The sequence below is a fragment of the Pleurodeles waltl genome, chromosome 12, assembly GCF_031143425.1.
Source record: "Pleurodeles waltl isolate 20211129_DDA chromosome 12, aPleWal1.hap1.20221129, whole genome shotgun sequence".
In the NCBI taxonomy this organism is placed as follows: domain Eukaryota; kingdom Metazoa; phylum Chordata; class Amphibia; order Caudata; family Salamandridae; genus Pleurodeles; species Pleurodeles waltl.
In genome coordinates, this window is record NC_090451.1 from 551,053,964 (window position 1) to 551,071,037 (window position 17,074).

At 43.3% G+C, this 17,074-nt stretch overlaps 1 protein-coding gene across 1 annotated transcript in view; it reads left to right on the plus strand.

The window, feature by feature from the left end:
- HSD11B2 (hydroxysteroid 11-beta dehydrogenase 2) overlaps positions 1 to 17,074 on the plus strand; it is a 462,059-nt gene that overhangs the window by 414,748 nt on the left and 30,237 nt on the right. The window contains exon 3 of the mRNA XM_069217606.1: positions 14,487 to 14,672. Coding sequence (XP_069073707.1) covers positions 14,487 to 14,672 — 186 coding nt within the window. The remainder of the gene's footprint in view (positions 1 to 14,486; positions 14,673 to 17,074) is intronic.

The following is a 17,074-nucleotide window of genomic DNA, read 5'->3' on the forward strand; positions in this document are numbered from 1 at the left end:
CTCCCCAAGCTCCTGCTCATCTACTTGACGCCCCCTATTTTACCTGCGGACATTCAAGGTCCTATACAACAATTCCCTCAATTATAACAAGTACAATTCCATTCCAACTCTAGACAGATGCACACCATCACTCCAAAAGAACTCAGCATTGTCATATTTGATATCTGGGAGGCAGATAGGACCATAACCTTTTCCCTATAAAACCGGCAAAACTCCTTGTTTAACTTCCTGATGCCCTATCTACCGTCAAAGGTTTCAGTGCCCCCTCCACTGTCTATCAGAAACAAACTCTGTTCAGACAACAAAACAGCCTGACCACTGGGCCTTAATCAGCAATAAATCATTCTACATGGCCCTCATCAATACCACGCCTTTTTCTGAAACAAGGTCGTTCTCCCCCAAGTGAATCACCAAAAAGTCTGGGCACCGACTTCCTTCCATCATACCAATTAAACACCTGGTCAATTCACACCACCTAATTCCCCATTTCCTTCTCTATGGAACAGGGAACAATTACCAATCAAAACCCAACTGAGTCCGAACTCCCTTTGAGACGCTTGCCGTTCCACCCATTTAATTTATTAATGTCCTACAACCCAAATGGACACTTTATCTGACTCTGGAGCCTCCAGAGAACCTGAAATGAGAAACAGCAGTAAATATTCAAACAGAACCCCCATCTCGTCACCTTCCTCCCCGGGTGCACGCACATAACACTGAAAGCAACTGGATGTCCAATTCCCCAACTGCATTATGTCCATCCGCACCCAGCCACCATTGTCTGCCTCGGTCGCATCGTCGATGGAGGAGTGTGTTCCATATTCAGCCGGGGTTAACCTCAGAGCCACCAGTGCTTTGCGTAGGACTGCAAGAAGTTGAAAAGCTGTGACCTTCATCCAGACTACTGGCTGAACATTGTGAACTGGCTGCCCTAGTGCACTGCTCACATGTCACCCCAAGTCACTGGGCATCGACCGGGAGCAGGTTAAGCTTGGAGATCCACTTTCTACCCCTGCACTCTTTGATCAGTCTTACAGCAGCACAACTATACTTCAACCCTGTAAATAAGTCTTGTAACATCTTCCCACAATACTCCGACCCAACCTCTACCACCCGACCTTTGAGCATCCTCTGTCCCAATTCACCCACTGATAAAGTGCAGCCCCATAACAGTTTTCACATGAAGGCGATCCCAGACAGTTTTCTCACAATCGTAATCTGTGATAGACTCTTTTCCATCAAATCTAGTATAAACTGAGCCACATCTCCTGTCTTTTGCCATGCCATCAACCTGCGCCCCTGAAACCCAGAATTCCACCCATGTCTGCCCATGTGCTCTCTTCGTGTATTGTGCTCGGGGTCCTGCCACCAATTTCACCATCCTTTGTTGCCTACTGACCAGGGACGGGTGTCTTGCATTTGTCTGCGTCTTTGGCCAGCCCACAGAATCTCTTACACTGCAAATGAGATAAAGCATCTGCAATGTCATTGTCTATGCCCTGAACAAGATATTGAGTCTCAGGAAACCCAGAACAAAAACCTGCAGCACTTTCAGCACCTAAGCATCCCTGGCTGACTGTCTATTCACAATCTGCACAACCTCCATATTGGCAACCTGGAACAACACACTCTGGTGCGCCAACTCAGATCACCACAACATGACAGCCACTACCAAGTGGAAATGCTCCAGAATTGCTATGCTCCTGCCCCCTGCCTTTCAATCTGTCAACAATTCCTCCACACACCAATGACCTTGGCAAAACAAAACAAATCCCAGCCCACCTGCTGCATCCGAAAATATCTGCACATCCCACACCAGTCTCCCTGCCTGACCCAAATAATTCCTTTGAATGAACTCAGAGAAAACCTCCACATTCTGTTGACTCCTGCTGAAATCCACACATGGTGATGTGGCAATGATGCAACTTTAAGTGCCAGGCCTAGTCTACCGCAGAAAGTTCTACTGACCCTGACTACTCTGCAAGCAAAATTGAGGCGTCCAAGCAGAAATTAAATCACCCTCACCTTCGCTTTTTCCTTGACCACCATGTACACCAATAAAGCATGTGGCATCTCCAGTTTGTTCTGTGGCAATCTTGCCTTCATCAGTCAAGTTCAATACGCAGAAAGGATATCACTGAGCCTGGGTCCACTGTTATTTCTGGAGCCAATGGAATGCTGAGCTGGGTGCCCCCACAAAAAAAAATCCATAAAGTGCAACACCAGTGTGTGATCTGTGTGCTATGTGAAGAGCCACTGCAGGAAAGAGCTGAAACACTCAAAGAGTGTGCATGATATCGCACAGCCTATCGGCAAAGCCTTGTCACATACTATTTTCCTTCAAAATGTATGCCCAATAACTGAAAATCGTCCTGGTGAACCGGGCACATACTAAAGGCTGATTTCACATCGCCTTTGCCATTTGCGCTCCTTTCCCTGCTGCCAATACCAAGGACATTGCTAAGTCCACCAATGAGTATGACACAGATGCTGTATCTTCAGCTATGAAAGCATTTACTGACTCTATTTTCAGCCAGGACAAGGGCTGAATCAATGGAAATGGCCTTTGCTCTTTCTTGGGCACTACGCCGATAGGTGACACAATCAAATCAGCCATTGGCCACTCATAAAAGGGGCCGGTCATCCTGCCTTCTTCAACCTCTCTGTCCAGCTTAACCTGCACTGCCTGCCTGTGTTCCCTCGCAGACCTCAAAATCTCCGCTAACATTTAGCTTGAGGTCCCTCGTAAGCCATTCAAGATCCCAATCTAAATCCCTCCCGCAAAATCCTCACATACCATTTGTGTCTGCCTTCAAGCAATTCATTAGAGTTCCACAGGAGTGTTCCTGGCTCAGCAATAGCAGCAATCACCAGTTTTGTGAGCTTCCATCCAGTTGCAAGTATGTGTTCTGTGCCGGCTCAGTTCAGTGGTGACCTGAAAGCAGACATATCCATGATTAAATCAAAAGAAAAAGATCCGTTGGGCAAGATCTATTTAAATCCGATAGAGCTGGGACACTGGTGAACATGGACGTCAATTCACCAAAATGCCAGGGATAGTGGAAGCGACCTCACATGCCATTTGACCTTTGCTTTCACTCTCACATGCACACCCTTGTCTCTCACATAAAAACACTCTCACCTGGAAGCACTCACACAACATACATTTAAAATAGTTTTTACTTACCTCAGCTGCCAGGGATGATCATATTCAAGCTAATTGCACTCCATTTTTATTAAACTATTAGCAAATGATATAATGTTATTCACTATAAGTGTTATAAAAAATAACAAAAAACACGAAAAGTGAAGCCCCAATGAACATCCATAAGGACGAGATGCTCCTGTGCTCCTGGCACTGATTTTACCACTTCTGAGGCCAGGGGTCGCAAAGACAATGCCAAGAGCCGCAAGAGGCAAGCCAGGCGTCGCATGCTGGTGTGACCCAGTTTTGGGTGAGGCACCAACATCAGTAGAGCTCTAAATATCGTCCCTTTTCCCTAACTATTCTGCACTCGCCAAATTATTGTGAAGAATAATCACAATACATGGAAGCAGCAGACGCACTTTTTATAGTTTTTACCTTTCAAACAGTCCTCAAAAGAGCCTAACAACTCTATCACAACCCTACCACAACTCTACCCTTTCCACCACCATCCCTACCTACCCCAAACCACCACTACCCTACCCTAACCTCCAATCTACCCTAACCACCACCACCCTAACATCACCAACCTCATCACCCTCCCATCACTACCTACTAACTCCCATCACCACCCCCTCACCACCACTAACGTCAACACCACCCTCACCACCATCACTCCTCACCATCCTCACCACCCCTAACAACCTACCACCACCCTCACCAGTCTTATCACCACCACCACCCAAACCTCCCTACCCATACCACCACCAACCTTTGACTAAACATGGCTGTCAGTTCCTGTATAATCTCTTTTAACAACCGTTTTCAATTCATTAGTTGATTGTTATATTAATGGAAAGTTGTGGCCAGCATTTGCATTTGTTTACTCTTGAGTAACTTGTTCTCTCTGGAAACCAGCCATCTAACTATCCAGTAATGCTAATTCGTATCAAAGATTAAGAAACATTTACATGTTGTCTGTAGCTGTCTACCAACCTGTCGACCTTATCTATACAAAGCAATGTGTGAAAGTTGAGAAAGAAATGTATGGTAGGAAGTTGCTAGGGTGAGTACTTGCTGGGCAGATTCACAGTTTCAAAAACTTCATATTTGATTGCTTTGAGCATTTTAATTCCTGTTTAGTGGTAAAAAGAAAAAACAGTGTTCATCGCATAATGTGGCATTCTTTTAATAAAGCAACCTACAAACACAATCAATGCTGATTTAAAGACTGGTTGTGTAGGCTTTCATTCTTCTTCTGCATTTTTCACTCCATTGGAGCATTGACTCATTACTTGTGTCCTTCCACTACTTACTTTTCAGACACTCCATCATTATTTTTAATTAAGCACTCAAAGAGAGTGCTTGTGTTTTCCATCTAGCTCCCTTGTGTACTTCTCCTCACCCCTTCTTTGCGCTACATGGTGATCTTGCCCATGTGCTTGTTCCACATGCCCCTCTGTGTTGTGTTTGCATTTCTGTGCTTCTCCCCTGCATTTCTTTTTCACCTTTATGCTTCCTCTGTTCCACATTATGCTCCTGTCCCCTTTGCTCTTTCTTGTCGTCATCAATGTTGCTTCGGACCCCGTCCTCTGTAACCCTTTGCTCCACCAGCACCCTCCAGGTTGCTTCCACCCCTGCTCTCCTTGTTGTTTCCTTTCATCCACTTTTTAAAAATGCTTTACCACTATCTTTTTCCATTTCTTTTGTAATTTACCAATCCAATTTGTATTAGTAATTAAATAAAAAAAGACCCTTCCCCCTTCCACACACATTTTACAGGTCCTTGCATGTTTGGTACACACACATACAAAATCACACAGCAGCTACGACTGTGTCATAGCACCTTTTTTCTTCAGTTTCCTCTTTAGCAATGCTGCACAGGATCACTAAAAAACACTGGCAAAGCCAATAGTTCTGAAAGGTGAGGCCTATTGGCTTTGCCAATGCTTGTTTATCTTAGTATGTAAAAACTCAAACGTTTGCCTCTATTAGTTTAAATGCTCACTAGTCTCTTAGACAAATGATCTCTTTCCATTAATGATTTCATCAATGATGTCAATTAATATGTCATGAGTGATGTGAGTCCTAAAGCAGTTTGTGACAGGGCACAAGTTATATTTAATTCACTAACTATAACTGGAAGTTTTCTGTGTTTTTTCGTTGTTTTTAAAGGTTACTTCGTAAGTCATTTTATCACCTAACCATAATGCCACATTACCCTTTGTTTTTTCGCTGTCTAAACTATAATTGTTGAATGGGCATAATTAGGTCAGTTTCAGCACTCCTGTTTGTCTTCGAATCTTTGCCCAATTCATATACTAATGTTTAATTACTTTTTGTGACATAAGTACCATTTGCGCACAAGGGCAGCAAGCGTTTTATGCACAATATCTGTTGTACCAGTTGTTGAGAATTAGGATACTTTGACATCAGTGAAAAATCCTGCAAGGCAATGTAAACTAATAACATTTGTTTAGTTACTATTAAGAGGCAGTGTGTTTTTCTAGATCAACTGAGAACCTTCTGAACTAGTGTGGTTCACTGGGTAGCGACGTTTCAGAATTGGTTTATAGGGTATCTCCTGTTCGATATAGAAATTGCTCATCACACATAATACTGAAACACTCTCACGTGGCCAAACTACCAGCTCTCACCTTTCCAACCAAGCACAACAAGCAGACTATTGTGTTTCAAAGCATGCCAGCGCCCCATCAAGAGTATAAAGAGGTATCTAAATGCTCAACATCTGGACAGCATGTGAAGAGCAGAGTACAGGAAGACAAACATCATTATAATGAGGGCAACAGTCTCCTCTCTATCCTGGGACAGGGATGGTGACAGCCTCTTGGCTTCTAATCACACTGGTATGGCTGCTGGCCTGTCGCTCGTCTCCTGGTGCCATAATTTTCATCACTGAGCTGCATTGGTGTCGATCATCTTCAAATATTACAACATTATGTAAATATTACAATGGTTGCCACCTTCTAACAGCCTGCATTTCTAATATGCATACCTTCAGTATGATGACAGAACATGAGTGTTCTTCCGGTTCTAGTGGGCGGCTGGGTAGAGAGAGGACCAGGACACGCAAGTTCACCCCCTCCCATCACAATGGATGAAGTGATCAAACTTTTCAGGAAGGGTCACACACCTGAGAAATTAGTGGACCTGTAAGTTTGACATTCACCTGAACACCTCCATGTATGTTCTTTATTGGGTAACCCTGAAGTATTATATAAACTAATATGGAAAAATGCATATTTATCCTGGCACTGTATCAGTGGGCAATGTTATCCTGCAAAGTAAGAAGGGGGTATTTATCCTGTAATATGATGTCAGGTTTTAGTCTTGCTATCTAAGAACAATACTAGTGAGATTTGTTAGCATGTACACTTACGTAGCTCACTGTACACATTAATTGCTTAGCACTTGGGCTAATGATATTTGGTTTTAGAAGATATATAGGTTATTGTATCAATTCCGTTCAGAGTTTGATTGAGGGGCTCACTTTAGGGAGTGTTTGAATATAGTTTATTACAGATAGTTTTTTTATGTTATGGAATGAAGTTTAACATTAGGTTGGTAATGTTTACAACTGTTACTTGCTGTGATGTAATTCCTTGAGTTGTCAGTAGTTTTCAAAGTTAATATGATGGAGAGGTAGCAGCAAAATGTGTCCATCCTCAGGGGAACCACATTACTTCTGCCAGCCGTAGTGCAGATGCAAAACTTAATAAATGACTTCAGGCGGAAAAACATACAAAATTTCAACGGTTAGTGGACTTAAAGTGTAACTATCAGGTCGGAGTAACTGCTGGCTAAGGTCTTCCCTTCACTATGCCTAAAAGAACCTCAACTCAGCAGGTTTGTCTGAGGAAAATAGATAAACTGTAGTGTGCAATAATTTGCTGACATTAAATGAATGCATGTGAAACACACTTTTTACCTGCACTTTAGTGAAGAAAAGCCCATATACACCCTACAACACTGCCTACAAAAAGTCGTGACTATAACTTATGGGCCCCCTTGTTCTGAGACATGGTAAATGCTGCCCGCGCCTCCTCCACCCCGTCCTTGCAGCAGCCACGACTGAAGATTGCATCTGATAATCTCACCTGTCTTGATAAGGGTCAGTCGACCATAAACCATATTTGCAGCCCTTTTCTACTGCATCAAATAAAGCCATGAAGTCCTGGGGACCTGAGTTAGGTATTTGACAGCAGCAGGCTCTTTTCAGGGAATTTGCAGCTGTGTCAGTTGTTATCCGAATCCCTGGCCCTGTGCGGGCTTCTGGTACCAATATGGTAAAACATGAAGTAAGATATAGTTCTTTGCAATGTGAAGTGCTCCGCAGTACCACTGAACTATGAAGAGAGAGATTTACTAACATTTGCGCTGAGATTGCATAAAAAAAGTTAAGCAAACCAGCACAAAATGTGCATTTGAATTTACTTTCCAGTGCAAAACTTGTGCGCTGGAAAGTGGCCTGAAAGTAACGCTAAGTCTCTGGTGTGGAGGTATGGGGATCCTCCAACAGTAATAGACTAGCTCTGGGTGAGAACAACTTTGCGATGGCCTTGATTGCGTGCCCTCACAGCACACCATTGACTCCAATGTTTTTTGATTTGGGTCTAAATCGAGTAGCTGATTTAATCGCTTTGAGAACCTCTATTATATTGGGTAAGGCTTTGGACTGTTCCCGAATTGGATATTTACAAGTCTTCACTTCTCAATTTATTAAGGAGACCAAATGCGGCTACTATTCCTTGGGTTAAGCATGTATCCAATTGGTTTAGCATTTTGGGCTTAGGAAAGTACTGGGAGAGTCCCAATAATTTACAGAAATCTCACAAAAAAGTTTTTAAATCTGTATACTGGTCACATGTAAGAAATGATTAAATTTGTTGCAAATCCCATGGCCGATTAACTAACCTTTTTATTGATTTTAAGTGGTACCCACAGTATGAACCTTACCTAGATATGATACCGGATTTATTGGGTAAAGTTCTATACGCTAGATTGGATTTTGGGTCCTTGCCTTTGAAGTCTTTGACGAACAGCTAGGGACCAACTGCCATGTCTGATAAATGCCCTGTGTGTGGTGTTGCCTCTGAAGCAGTCGAACATTTCATGTTTTTTTGCCCTGCTTATTCATCCCCTAGGTCAAAATGGATCTGTAAAATCTGTCGTGAAATGAGGATGAGTACATGTGCCATAGCTTTGAGGGTTTTAAAAAGCCACAGGTCTATCGTGTTAATCTTTGCCATTAGCAAGTTTTTAGTGGCAGCAAGGTATATACGTAATTCCTTTGTAAACAAGGAGGCATGAAGAATGATTGGTTGGGTTTTAATGTGACTAATTAGGGTTTTAAAAGTATTTATTATTCACCATTTATTAGTTTTAATTCGGGATTTTATATGTTTTTTTTTGTATTATGATATTTATAATGTATTGTATTGCTTTGGTGGTCTGCTGACCGAATAAAGCTTGTGTTGATGATGATAATGAGCGCTAATTAGCATTTTATATTACTTTGCAACTGGGAGATTCCATGGGAGGTACATGCGTGTTCCCATGTAACTACCCATAGGTTTTGACGCAAGTCCTATCTAATAACTGTAGTAGGCAGGATTTTGCACAAAAAAATAATGCCTTTATGAGATTGGCATTAACTTGGAGAAATGCTTTTATTTCTCCAGACTTTTCCAACTTTACATTTGTGCGGTACTGTTCAGCACACGTCTCAAGTGGTAACATTTTTTCAATTTATCCTGGTATATTGGCCTAGATTTACAAATTCTTTGCATCTGGTTTGTTTTACCCAGACCCAACTCAAAGTGGGTTGATATTTACAGTGCAACACAAAACATGATATGCACTGGATTGCCACCCAAAGTAACTCACCACAGCGCAGCACAATGTGGAGCCTGGTACTACTTTGCATCATCCGTGCGTTCCACTCTTACCACCTATTGGGTTCTAATGAAAATCCCTATTTACAAAGAATTGGAGACATGGATTGGCATCAAATTCCTGTGCCTCCCTGAGGCAGGTGTAATGAGGAGAGTAATGAGGAGAAATATTTGAATTTCTCCTTGTTTTTCCCTGTTTGCATGCGTGCTGCATTCTGAAGCGCACATACGAAGAGGATAATGCCTTAAAATACAGTCTTTATTCAGGATGGAGCCCTTCATGCACAATAGCTACACTTACCACAATGCAGACAGGCTTACACTATGGCGCAAGGGTGTGTGTGTTAGTGTATGGCAGCCAAAAGTGCACCAACGCAGGCAGAGCAGAGCAGCGTCACATCGTCATAGATAAGGAGCTGTGTTCTGCTTTCTCACGTCCTGCAGCGCAGCACAGCAACTTTACTAGCTGTGCTGCATTGCCTGATTTATTACTAAATTTAGTCTAGTATTTCGTACTGGAAAGAGTACCCTTCCACCACAAGACCTATGCTAGACATGCCACACACCCTTGCACTATGGTGTAAAGGTGTATGTATGGCGCGAGGCAGCCAGATTGTGCGCCAGCTCTATAGAGAAAGCAAGAAAGTGCTATATTTCAGTAGATAGGGCACTTGCCTGCCTTCTCACTCAAACGTAAGGATGCCCAGCAACTTTGGTTGATGTAGTGCCTGATCTTTTAGTAAATTTTATACCTCTTAGTTTAAACTTCGTCGTTTTCTATGGTTTGATCTTTTTTTTTTGTCTCCACTTGGCCTCCAGATGTAGCTCTGTCTCCTGGCAAGCTCACGTTCCCTGGGTGTTTAAGTTTGTTTATCTCTGCCTGCATAGTCTTTCCCCACCTCCTAGTCGAAACTGCTGCAGAAACACACACCAATGCCAAAATCGGCACCTGCCAAAGAATCTGCTTATTTTAGTAACACAGTATTTTAAGCTTGGAAGTCGTGCACAGTGAGCTATTGGATGCTGCCTTCCAACTACACTGTGTCAAAAGTAACAACTTTTCACTGCCAACAACACACGGGGCTCAATCAAAGCGGCCATCGAGCGAAAGATGCCACATGTCTGAAATGGCTCCTAGGCATCATGCAGCTTAGAAAACACTGAGGAGCTCTTCCTGTTGGAGATGCAAGAGCACGTTAACAATGCATGTGTATATGAGGCAGTCATCTGAAAGGGTCTGCGATGGATCTAAAATCTTCACTGTGCCATCTGCACAGGGCTCGTCTTTCAGTAGTACACGAAACTGCGGACTGGGACCGCAGAAAAGTATCCTTCCAGATATTTACTTCTGTGTTAGTATTTCTATTCCAAGTAGAGTATGGCCATAAAAATAGGCCAAAAATGTCTGGGAGGTTCCTTTGGTCATAATGCTCCTTGTCAACAGGCACTGGGGTAGTTAAGCACCCAAAACTCCAACCACTAGTGATCACTGAGTCGGTATGTGTGTCCAGCAGGCATTAAGTGCAGGGTGTGAACGTCGACCCTGCACAGTGATCACGGCAGTCCAGGCATGCCATGCCGAAGCCCTGTGAGCAGTGTATTATACCATCAAGTGTGGCCGCGCCCACTAGCTGTGCTGTCAGTCCTGCTGCACAGAGCCTACAGCTGTGCCCCATTGATGCTAGACACAGGACATGTGTTCTCACTCAGTACTCAGACCACAGTCCAGCGGTGTCCAGACAGCACCAGACAGAGGCAGAGGTTTTGTGGTACTAACCTCACCAATATGCCACTTTCTTCCAAACTGTTCTCTTTCATCTCAGCACCACTTAATATAAACATAGAAATCGAGTGATTATGTACATTTTCTAAGTTGATAGTTAAATCAACTGCAGGAACTTAAGCTGTTCCTTGTTAGACTGTGGCTGCAGGCGCTCAGAGAAAAAGTATATTTCAACATCCTTTATCAGATAGTCCTTTTTTACCATGTCCACAGAGCTGTGGGCACAGCAGCAAGATTACCATCTGATATATAGCCAGTGCTTAATTTGAGCATTACCAAATGGGTGTCACCTGCACCCATTTTTACAGACCGGCACTTCTTTTTTCTCATCAGATATTACCGAGAGCAAGAAAGGTAAAAATAGACAAATGGAAAGGAAGGGGGAAGTGAAAGAAGAAAAAAAGTAAGAAAGGGAAAAAGCAGGAATCTGCAAGAGTGGGATAAAGGAACAGAGAGTGCCTGGTGGTGGATTAAAGAGCCATGAGGTGGATTTAAAGCTATGCAGCATTGGTATTCAGTGTGCCGCAGGGTACTAAAGAAAGCTTTGGGCACCGGTACTCATTCTTTATCAAAGTAAGCCCTTGTATGTAGCATATCACAGTAATGTCCCTACTTTCCTAGGAGCCGAAGATTTAAACCCAAAAGATCTCACCTTTTTGATCTATTGACTTTGCCAGTGGTTTTGCCAAAGAGCAACAACAAAAGAATACAAAAAAGGTGCAGTGACACAAACACACATGAGCAGCTACAAATCATGATGCTGCTTGCGACTGCACTATTCTAATAACGTAGTTGCGCATCTGCATCATAAAACATGACACAGACTCAATTTAATATATTTTTTACTTACGATCCAAAATGGATTTTTGCCTGCACAAAAGTGTTTTTTTTAAAGTGCAGCAGCCCTGTAGAAAACAGCAGCTACTTGACCGATCCAGAAATAACAAATAAAATACATTATTTTAAGCACTGCAAGAGGTGAGGACTGCAAGAGGTGCGAAAGCCATCGAGGAGATGGGGGAAAGTAATAGGGAGGCGTAGGGTGAGAAGTGGATGGGCTTTAGATGGGGAGGTGGAGGAATAACATTTTTTTAAAAATAGGTCAACATAGGGGAAGCGGAGAATTGGGTGTGGGAAGGATACTAACAGGAGAAGCATCACATGGGGTAGAGAGCAAGTGGCGGAGGAAGGGGATACACAAGGAGCACTCAGGACAGGTATTTTGGGGAGGGGGTGGAAACAGCACACAAAAAAGAGCAAGAAAACACATGCACTCTCTTGGAGTGCTTAAAGAATCAAGTAGTTCCCAAAATGAGAGCAGTGGAAGAATACAAGTCATTCTGACATTCACTCAAAAAGATGATAAAGAAGCTTTGCTCCAGGGAGGGGAGAAACAGAAGAACAGGGAGGAAAGCCATCAAATAAGAAGCAAACAAATGAGAGTGACCAGACAGCCAATCAAGGGTAAACATGGGCAGGCTCTAAGGCCACTGTCAATTCTTGGTGGCAATCCACCAAAGGTCTTTCACACACAGACATCAACAATATGTCAGTAGACAGTACCTTAAAAGTACCTTAAGGAATAATAAAGTGCCCTATCAAAACTCACTGGGGAAACAGTTCAAAGCACACTCTCCATAAAGTACTCACAGCATTTCCATTCTGATTCTAGATCAAAAAATAGTCTTGTACTGCCCATAGTTCCACTATCAGGAACTGGAGGAAGACTAACAGACAAGCACTATAGATTCAAGATTATGCCAGTTAAACATTCACAAAAGGTGCAGGCAACTTTATATGAATCCAATTAGCAAAAGGTAATTTTATATAGAAAATATACACATCTCCCAAATACCAAAGGTAGAAGTGAGTTAATAGACAGGATTATTGTATGCCTAATCAATCAGTCAATTTGTATAGTGCTGTTTATCACCCAAGTGTCTATCCAGGCAGTTGCTGGGTCCAAGGTACTCAGTGAAATAGCAAGGTATTTAGCACTTCTGGGAATTCTGCTGGAGAAGGGGAGGTCCGCAGCTGCAAGGGGGGTTAATTCCATGTCTTTGCTAGAGGTAAGAGAAGGAGCATCATTCACTCCTGCTTCACGTGAAGTTGGGAGTGTGGGCGAGCAAGAGGGACATGGAACATAACAGAGTTCATGATGGCTGTGGGGTCCTGGGGGTGAGCAGGTTCCAAGTGGTCAATTGACAGTCCGCACTGGTTGCAGTGAGATTGTGTAGGTTGAGGAAGTCTGTAGTCTTGGCCCGGGTTACAAAGTGTTTGTAGATAGTGGCAACTTTGTCATGGAAGAAGTTAGTGGACTGTGTGGTCTCTTTGAGGATGATGGTGATTCCGCTTTCTGGGCATTGATGCAGTCCCAGTGGGTGACCTTGTATCCATCGGGTACTGCTGTGGTGATGTCGGCAGTGGACGAAGGGTTGAGTCAAGCCTCGGTGAGAAAAATTACATTGGGTGCAAAGGTGATGAAGAGGTCTTATATCTCAGTGGTGAGTTTGCACAGTGAGCATGTGTTGAGGAGGATGCAGGCAAGCTGGTGGTGAGGTGCGGTGTGGTGAGAGGTCTGCGTAGTCCCGGGTGGTGCATTGAAGGGCGTACTGCGATAGGTGAAGTTGCAGTGGGTGCAGGTGAAAGGGACTACTGTTGAGTGGGAAAAAGCACAGCAGCAGTGTTTGCTAGGGTGTCCGGGTCTAGGTCATGGAGGTTGGCAGCGGTGTAGCTGTGGGGAGGCCGGGTCCGGTTATGGACGAGAGCAGACAGGTTTGCCTTTCGCCTCCAGCGGCGCACCCACTGCTTGCAGCCACCATTAAGTAGGTCCTAGGAGGTGGGAGGGGCACTGGGTGTTGGTAGGCTGTGCTAGTGAGAGGCGGGAGCAGTAGCAAAATTAGGCACCGAGCTCAAAGGAGGCTGGAAAAATGAGTCAGAAAAGGATGAAATTTGGCACAGAGGAAGGAAAGAGAAAACAGATCAAATGGTAGATTAAAGAAGAATGAGAAGCAAGGCACAGATGATGGAAATGAGGCACAGAGGAAGGAAAGAGTGAGCAAAAAGCAGGTTAAAAGAAGGATGAGAGGCCAGACACAGGTGAGGGAAACGGAGTTACCAGATGCTGAAGGCAGAGGACAGAAAGCAGCTGAGGGAGAAGGTGCTGGGTCACAATTGTTCAAGGGCATCACATCGGGGGGTGAGACCTGGACCTAGGGAGGAGTTATGTTCATCATCATCATCGTTATCATTCGTATGACTCGCTCACTCTCCGAAAACAGGGTTTTTTGTGAGGCACGGGAACTGAGAGGATTATTATTGCCCAATTAATTTGTTCTGGTGGTCCCACCTCAGTCAGAGACAAGTTTTCACATATCCCTGCTAGCCTATGTAACATCTTTGTTGATTGCCTTATGAAAGCAGGGTAAAGGTACATTTGTTTGTTGAGGTGATCATACTTTGCTGTACTCAGTGGACCTTGTGTTTCAAAATATGAAGACTTCTGTTTCTAAAGCTCACCAGAAAATAAACACAATCTACAACCCATAAATACATTTTGAATTAAAACATTTTTTATATGTATGCAGTGATGATCGTGAAGATATCCCTGACACTCACCTTTTGCACTCCTCTTATTCTGCAGGACTGTGGGCACTGGTCAACAACGCTGGTATTTGTGTCCACTTTGGAGATGCCGAGCTCTCACTCATGTCCACATACAGAGGATGCATGGAGGTCAACTTCTTTGGGACTCTTGAAATCACCAAAGCCCTTCTTCCTTTGCTCCGGTGCTCCAAAGGCAGGATTGTGACAGTTAGCAGTCCAGCAGGTAATGAGGCTACTTGAAAATAAGACACACATAAATTGTATTGCAATGTTATTTTTAAAAAACAGTGAACCAATCTATGAAGCAAAGAGACCAGAACTTTGCAATACAAGAAAATGACTATTGAATGTTCTTTCCAGCTGAAGCTTCAACTTCGTCACTATTCCTTTAAATTATCCAGAGCATAATTTCATTCTGCTAATTTTCTGGCCAGGGAACCTTTTTGATTACTGTCCCTGTTTTCTCTGTGCCTCTTTCACACAGGGTTATCAATCCTTACATCAAAAGCATAGAGGTTATCAGGATCAACCCTGCTGTGGGATCTAAACACCAAGGTGTGATTAAGTGCAAGTTACTGGGAGTGTTGAGTGAAGTTGAGAGTTTTTAGGAGATCAAAATGTTTGCATTATTTTTATGGTGCTGTCTCCTGGCAGGAGGAAACACATGAGTACATATTGTTAATGTCGTTGATGGCTATTTCTGTGAGGACAGATGATTAGGTTGAAATGGATGGGTTTTGATGCAGAGACAAGGGTGTGGCGGGAGAGGGGTCCATGAAGTAGACTGTGAAGGATTTTTGAACTTTAAGCCAGTAAGGTGGATGGATAACAGCACAACTCCACCGTTCCAGTGTGCATGCATTCTGTAGTTTTTGCGTGAGCGTCAAGGGACAAGGACAGAGAGGTGATGGTGTCTAGGTTAACGTTGGCTTCTCCCTTATCTGCCTCAACATTGAGACCATTAGGGCCCCATTCTATAAACATGGGGCCAAACCTGGGTTACCGCTGAGGCAGTAATACCACACATGTTCCCTGCATGAATTTCACCAGGTAAATTTGTACAGGTAATATGTTGCACATTCTGAGCTTTGTACCTGAGAATGGGAAAAGCTTGCAATATTTCCACATCACCAGGCAGGAAACCGAATTGGAGTATGGTGGCTATTATGGGCAGCATAGATCAGGTAAATGTTTTAGAGGACTTTCTTTCACAGGCCTGGAGCTGCCTCAAGAAAGTAGTGAACAGTAATGCGTTAGGACTCGGCAAGTGCTATTTTCACGACACAGGAGTAGACAGATGTGCCTCAAAACTGGTAGTGTCCTCAAGTTGAACACATTAGGCCCAGTTAACGGTAGGAACCACTCCCAACTGAAGCAGTAGAATTCTAACGTGTGGGAGAGTTTCTGGCATTTATGGCCACTATGAAAGCCTGACTGGCATTCCCACTATAAGTAACAAAAAATCTTAGTGACGTTTTGGTCCTCTTTAATCCATTCACTCAATGAGCATAAAATTTTGGAGCTCTTCACACATCCACATTATATAGAATATCGCCTGTTTTACAATTTTATAATCGAAGGAAGGTGGTCATGAAAACTGCCCAAGGTACAGCGATTGAAAGTTCGTCAACATATGTATTCTTCATGTCGAAGACCTCGCATCTAAAAACAAGCTTGGCAAAGCCAATTGATGTGACTGACACTCTCAAAAAGCGAATTTAGCTAAAATGGGCTGACCCTTTCCTGCAACTCATGCTTGCTTCTGGACTCAACATTCCACTGAGACCCCAGACAAACCAAAAACCAAAGAGGACTGACCTAGAGACCCTTTCTTTTTGTAATAACACTACTAATATGATTTTTTAGACTACATTACCCTGGTGAGGCAGATGGCAGTCTCCTCTAGGCTTGGCCTAGAAGGCATTTATAAGTCACAGGCTGGGAAGTGTTTAAAGCTAATGTCTGCATGGCACTACCACAGTCAAATCCCTCCCTGGATGGGAATCCATTACATGCAAGCACAGCAGATATTACAATGGGATCTTAAAAATTGTACATTAGGCCTCCTAGCATTAGAAAATATCTTATTAATGGGCTTTGAGTCGGGATTTCTTTACTTTTGCAAAACAAACCCAACACAACATATTACAGTGGCATTTACATTGAATACTATCCCATGGTACAAGGAAATTGCGCTTGGTTTGTCTTACTTTGCATCAAGCAGGCATTCCATGGGTGGTGCATTGGTGTTCACATGTAACCACCCGTTGACTTTGACATAGTCCCTACCTATTTGCATTTGCAGTCAGGGATTTACACCACAATCCTTGGTCTCCTTGAGGCAAGCACAACAAGGTGACATTTTCTCATTTCTCCTCCTTTTTAGATTTCACTTGCCCTATGCTTGTGAAATCTATTGTATTCAATATAAACCTTAAATGGGGCTTGCATCCAGCCCCTCTGCTTTTCATTGGTTCTTGCGCTTTGCAAATTGGGAAATGCAAACAAATCGCAAATATGGGCCTACTGGCCCATATGTGCGAATGGGGCCGGTATCACAATTTGCGATTCGGTAATAGCATTTGCGTTTTTTAAGAAATCGCTATTACCGAATCGCAAATATGA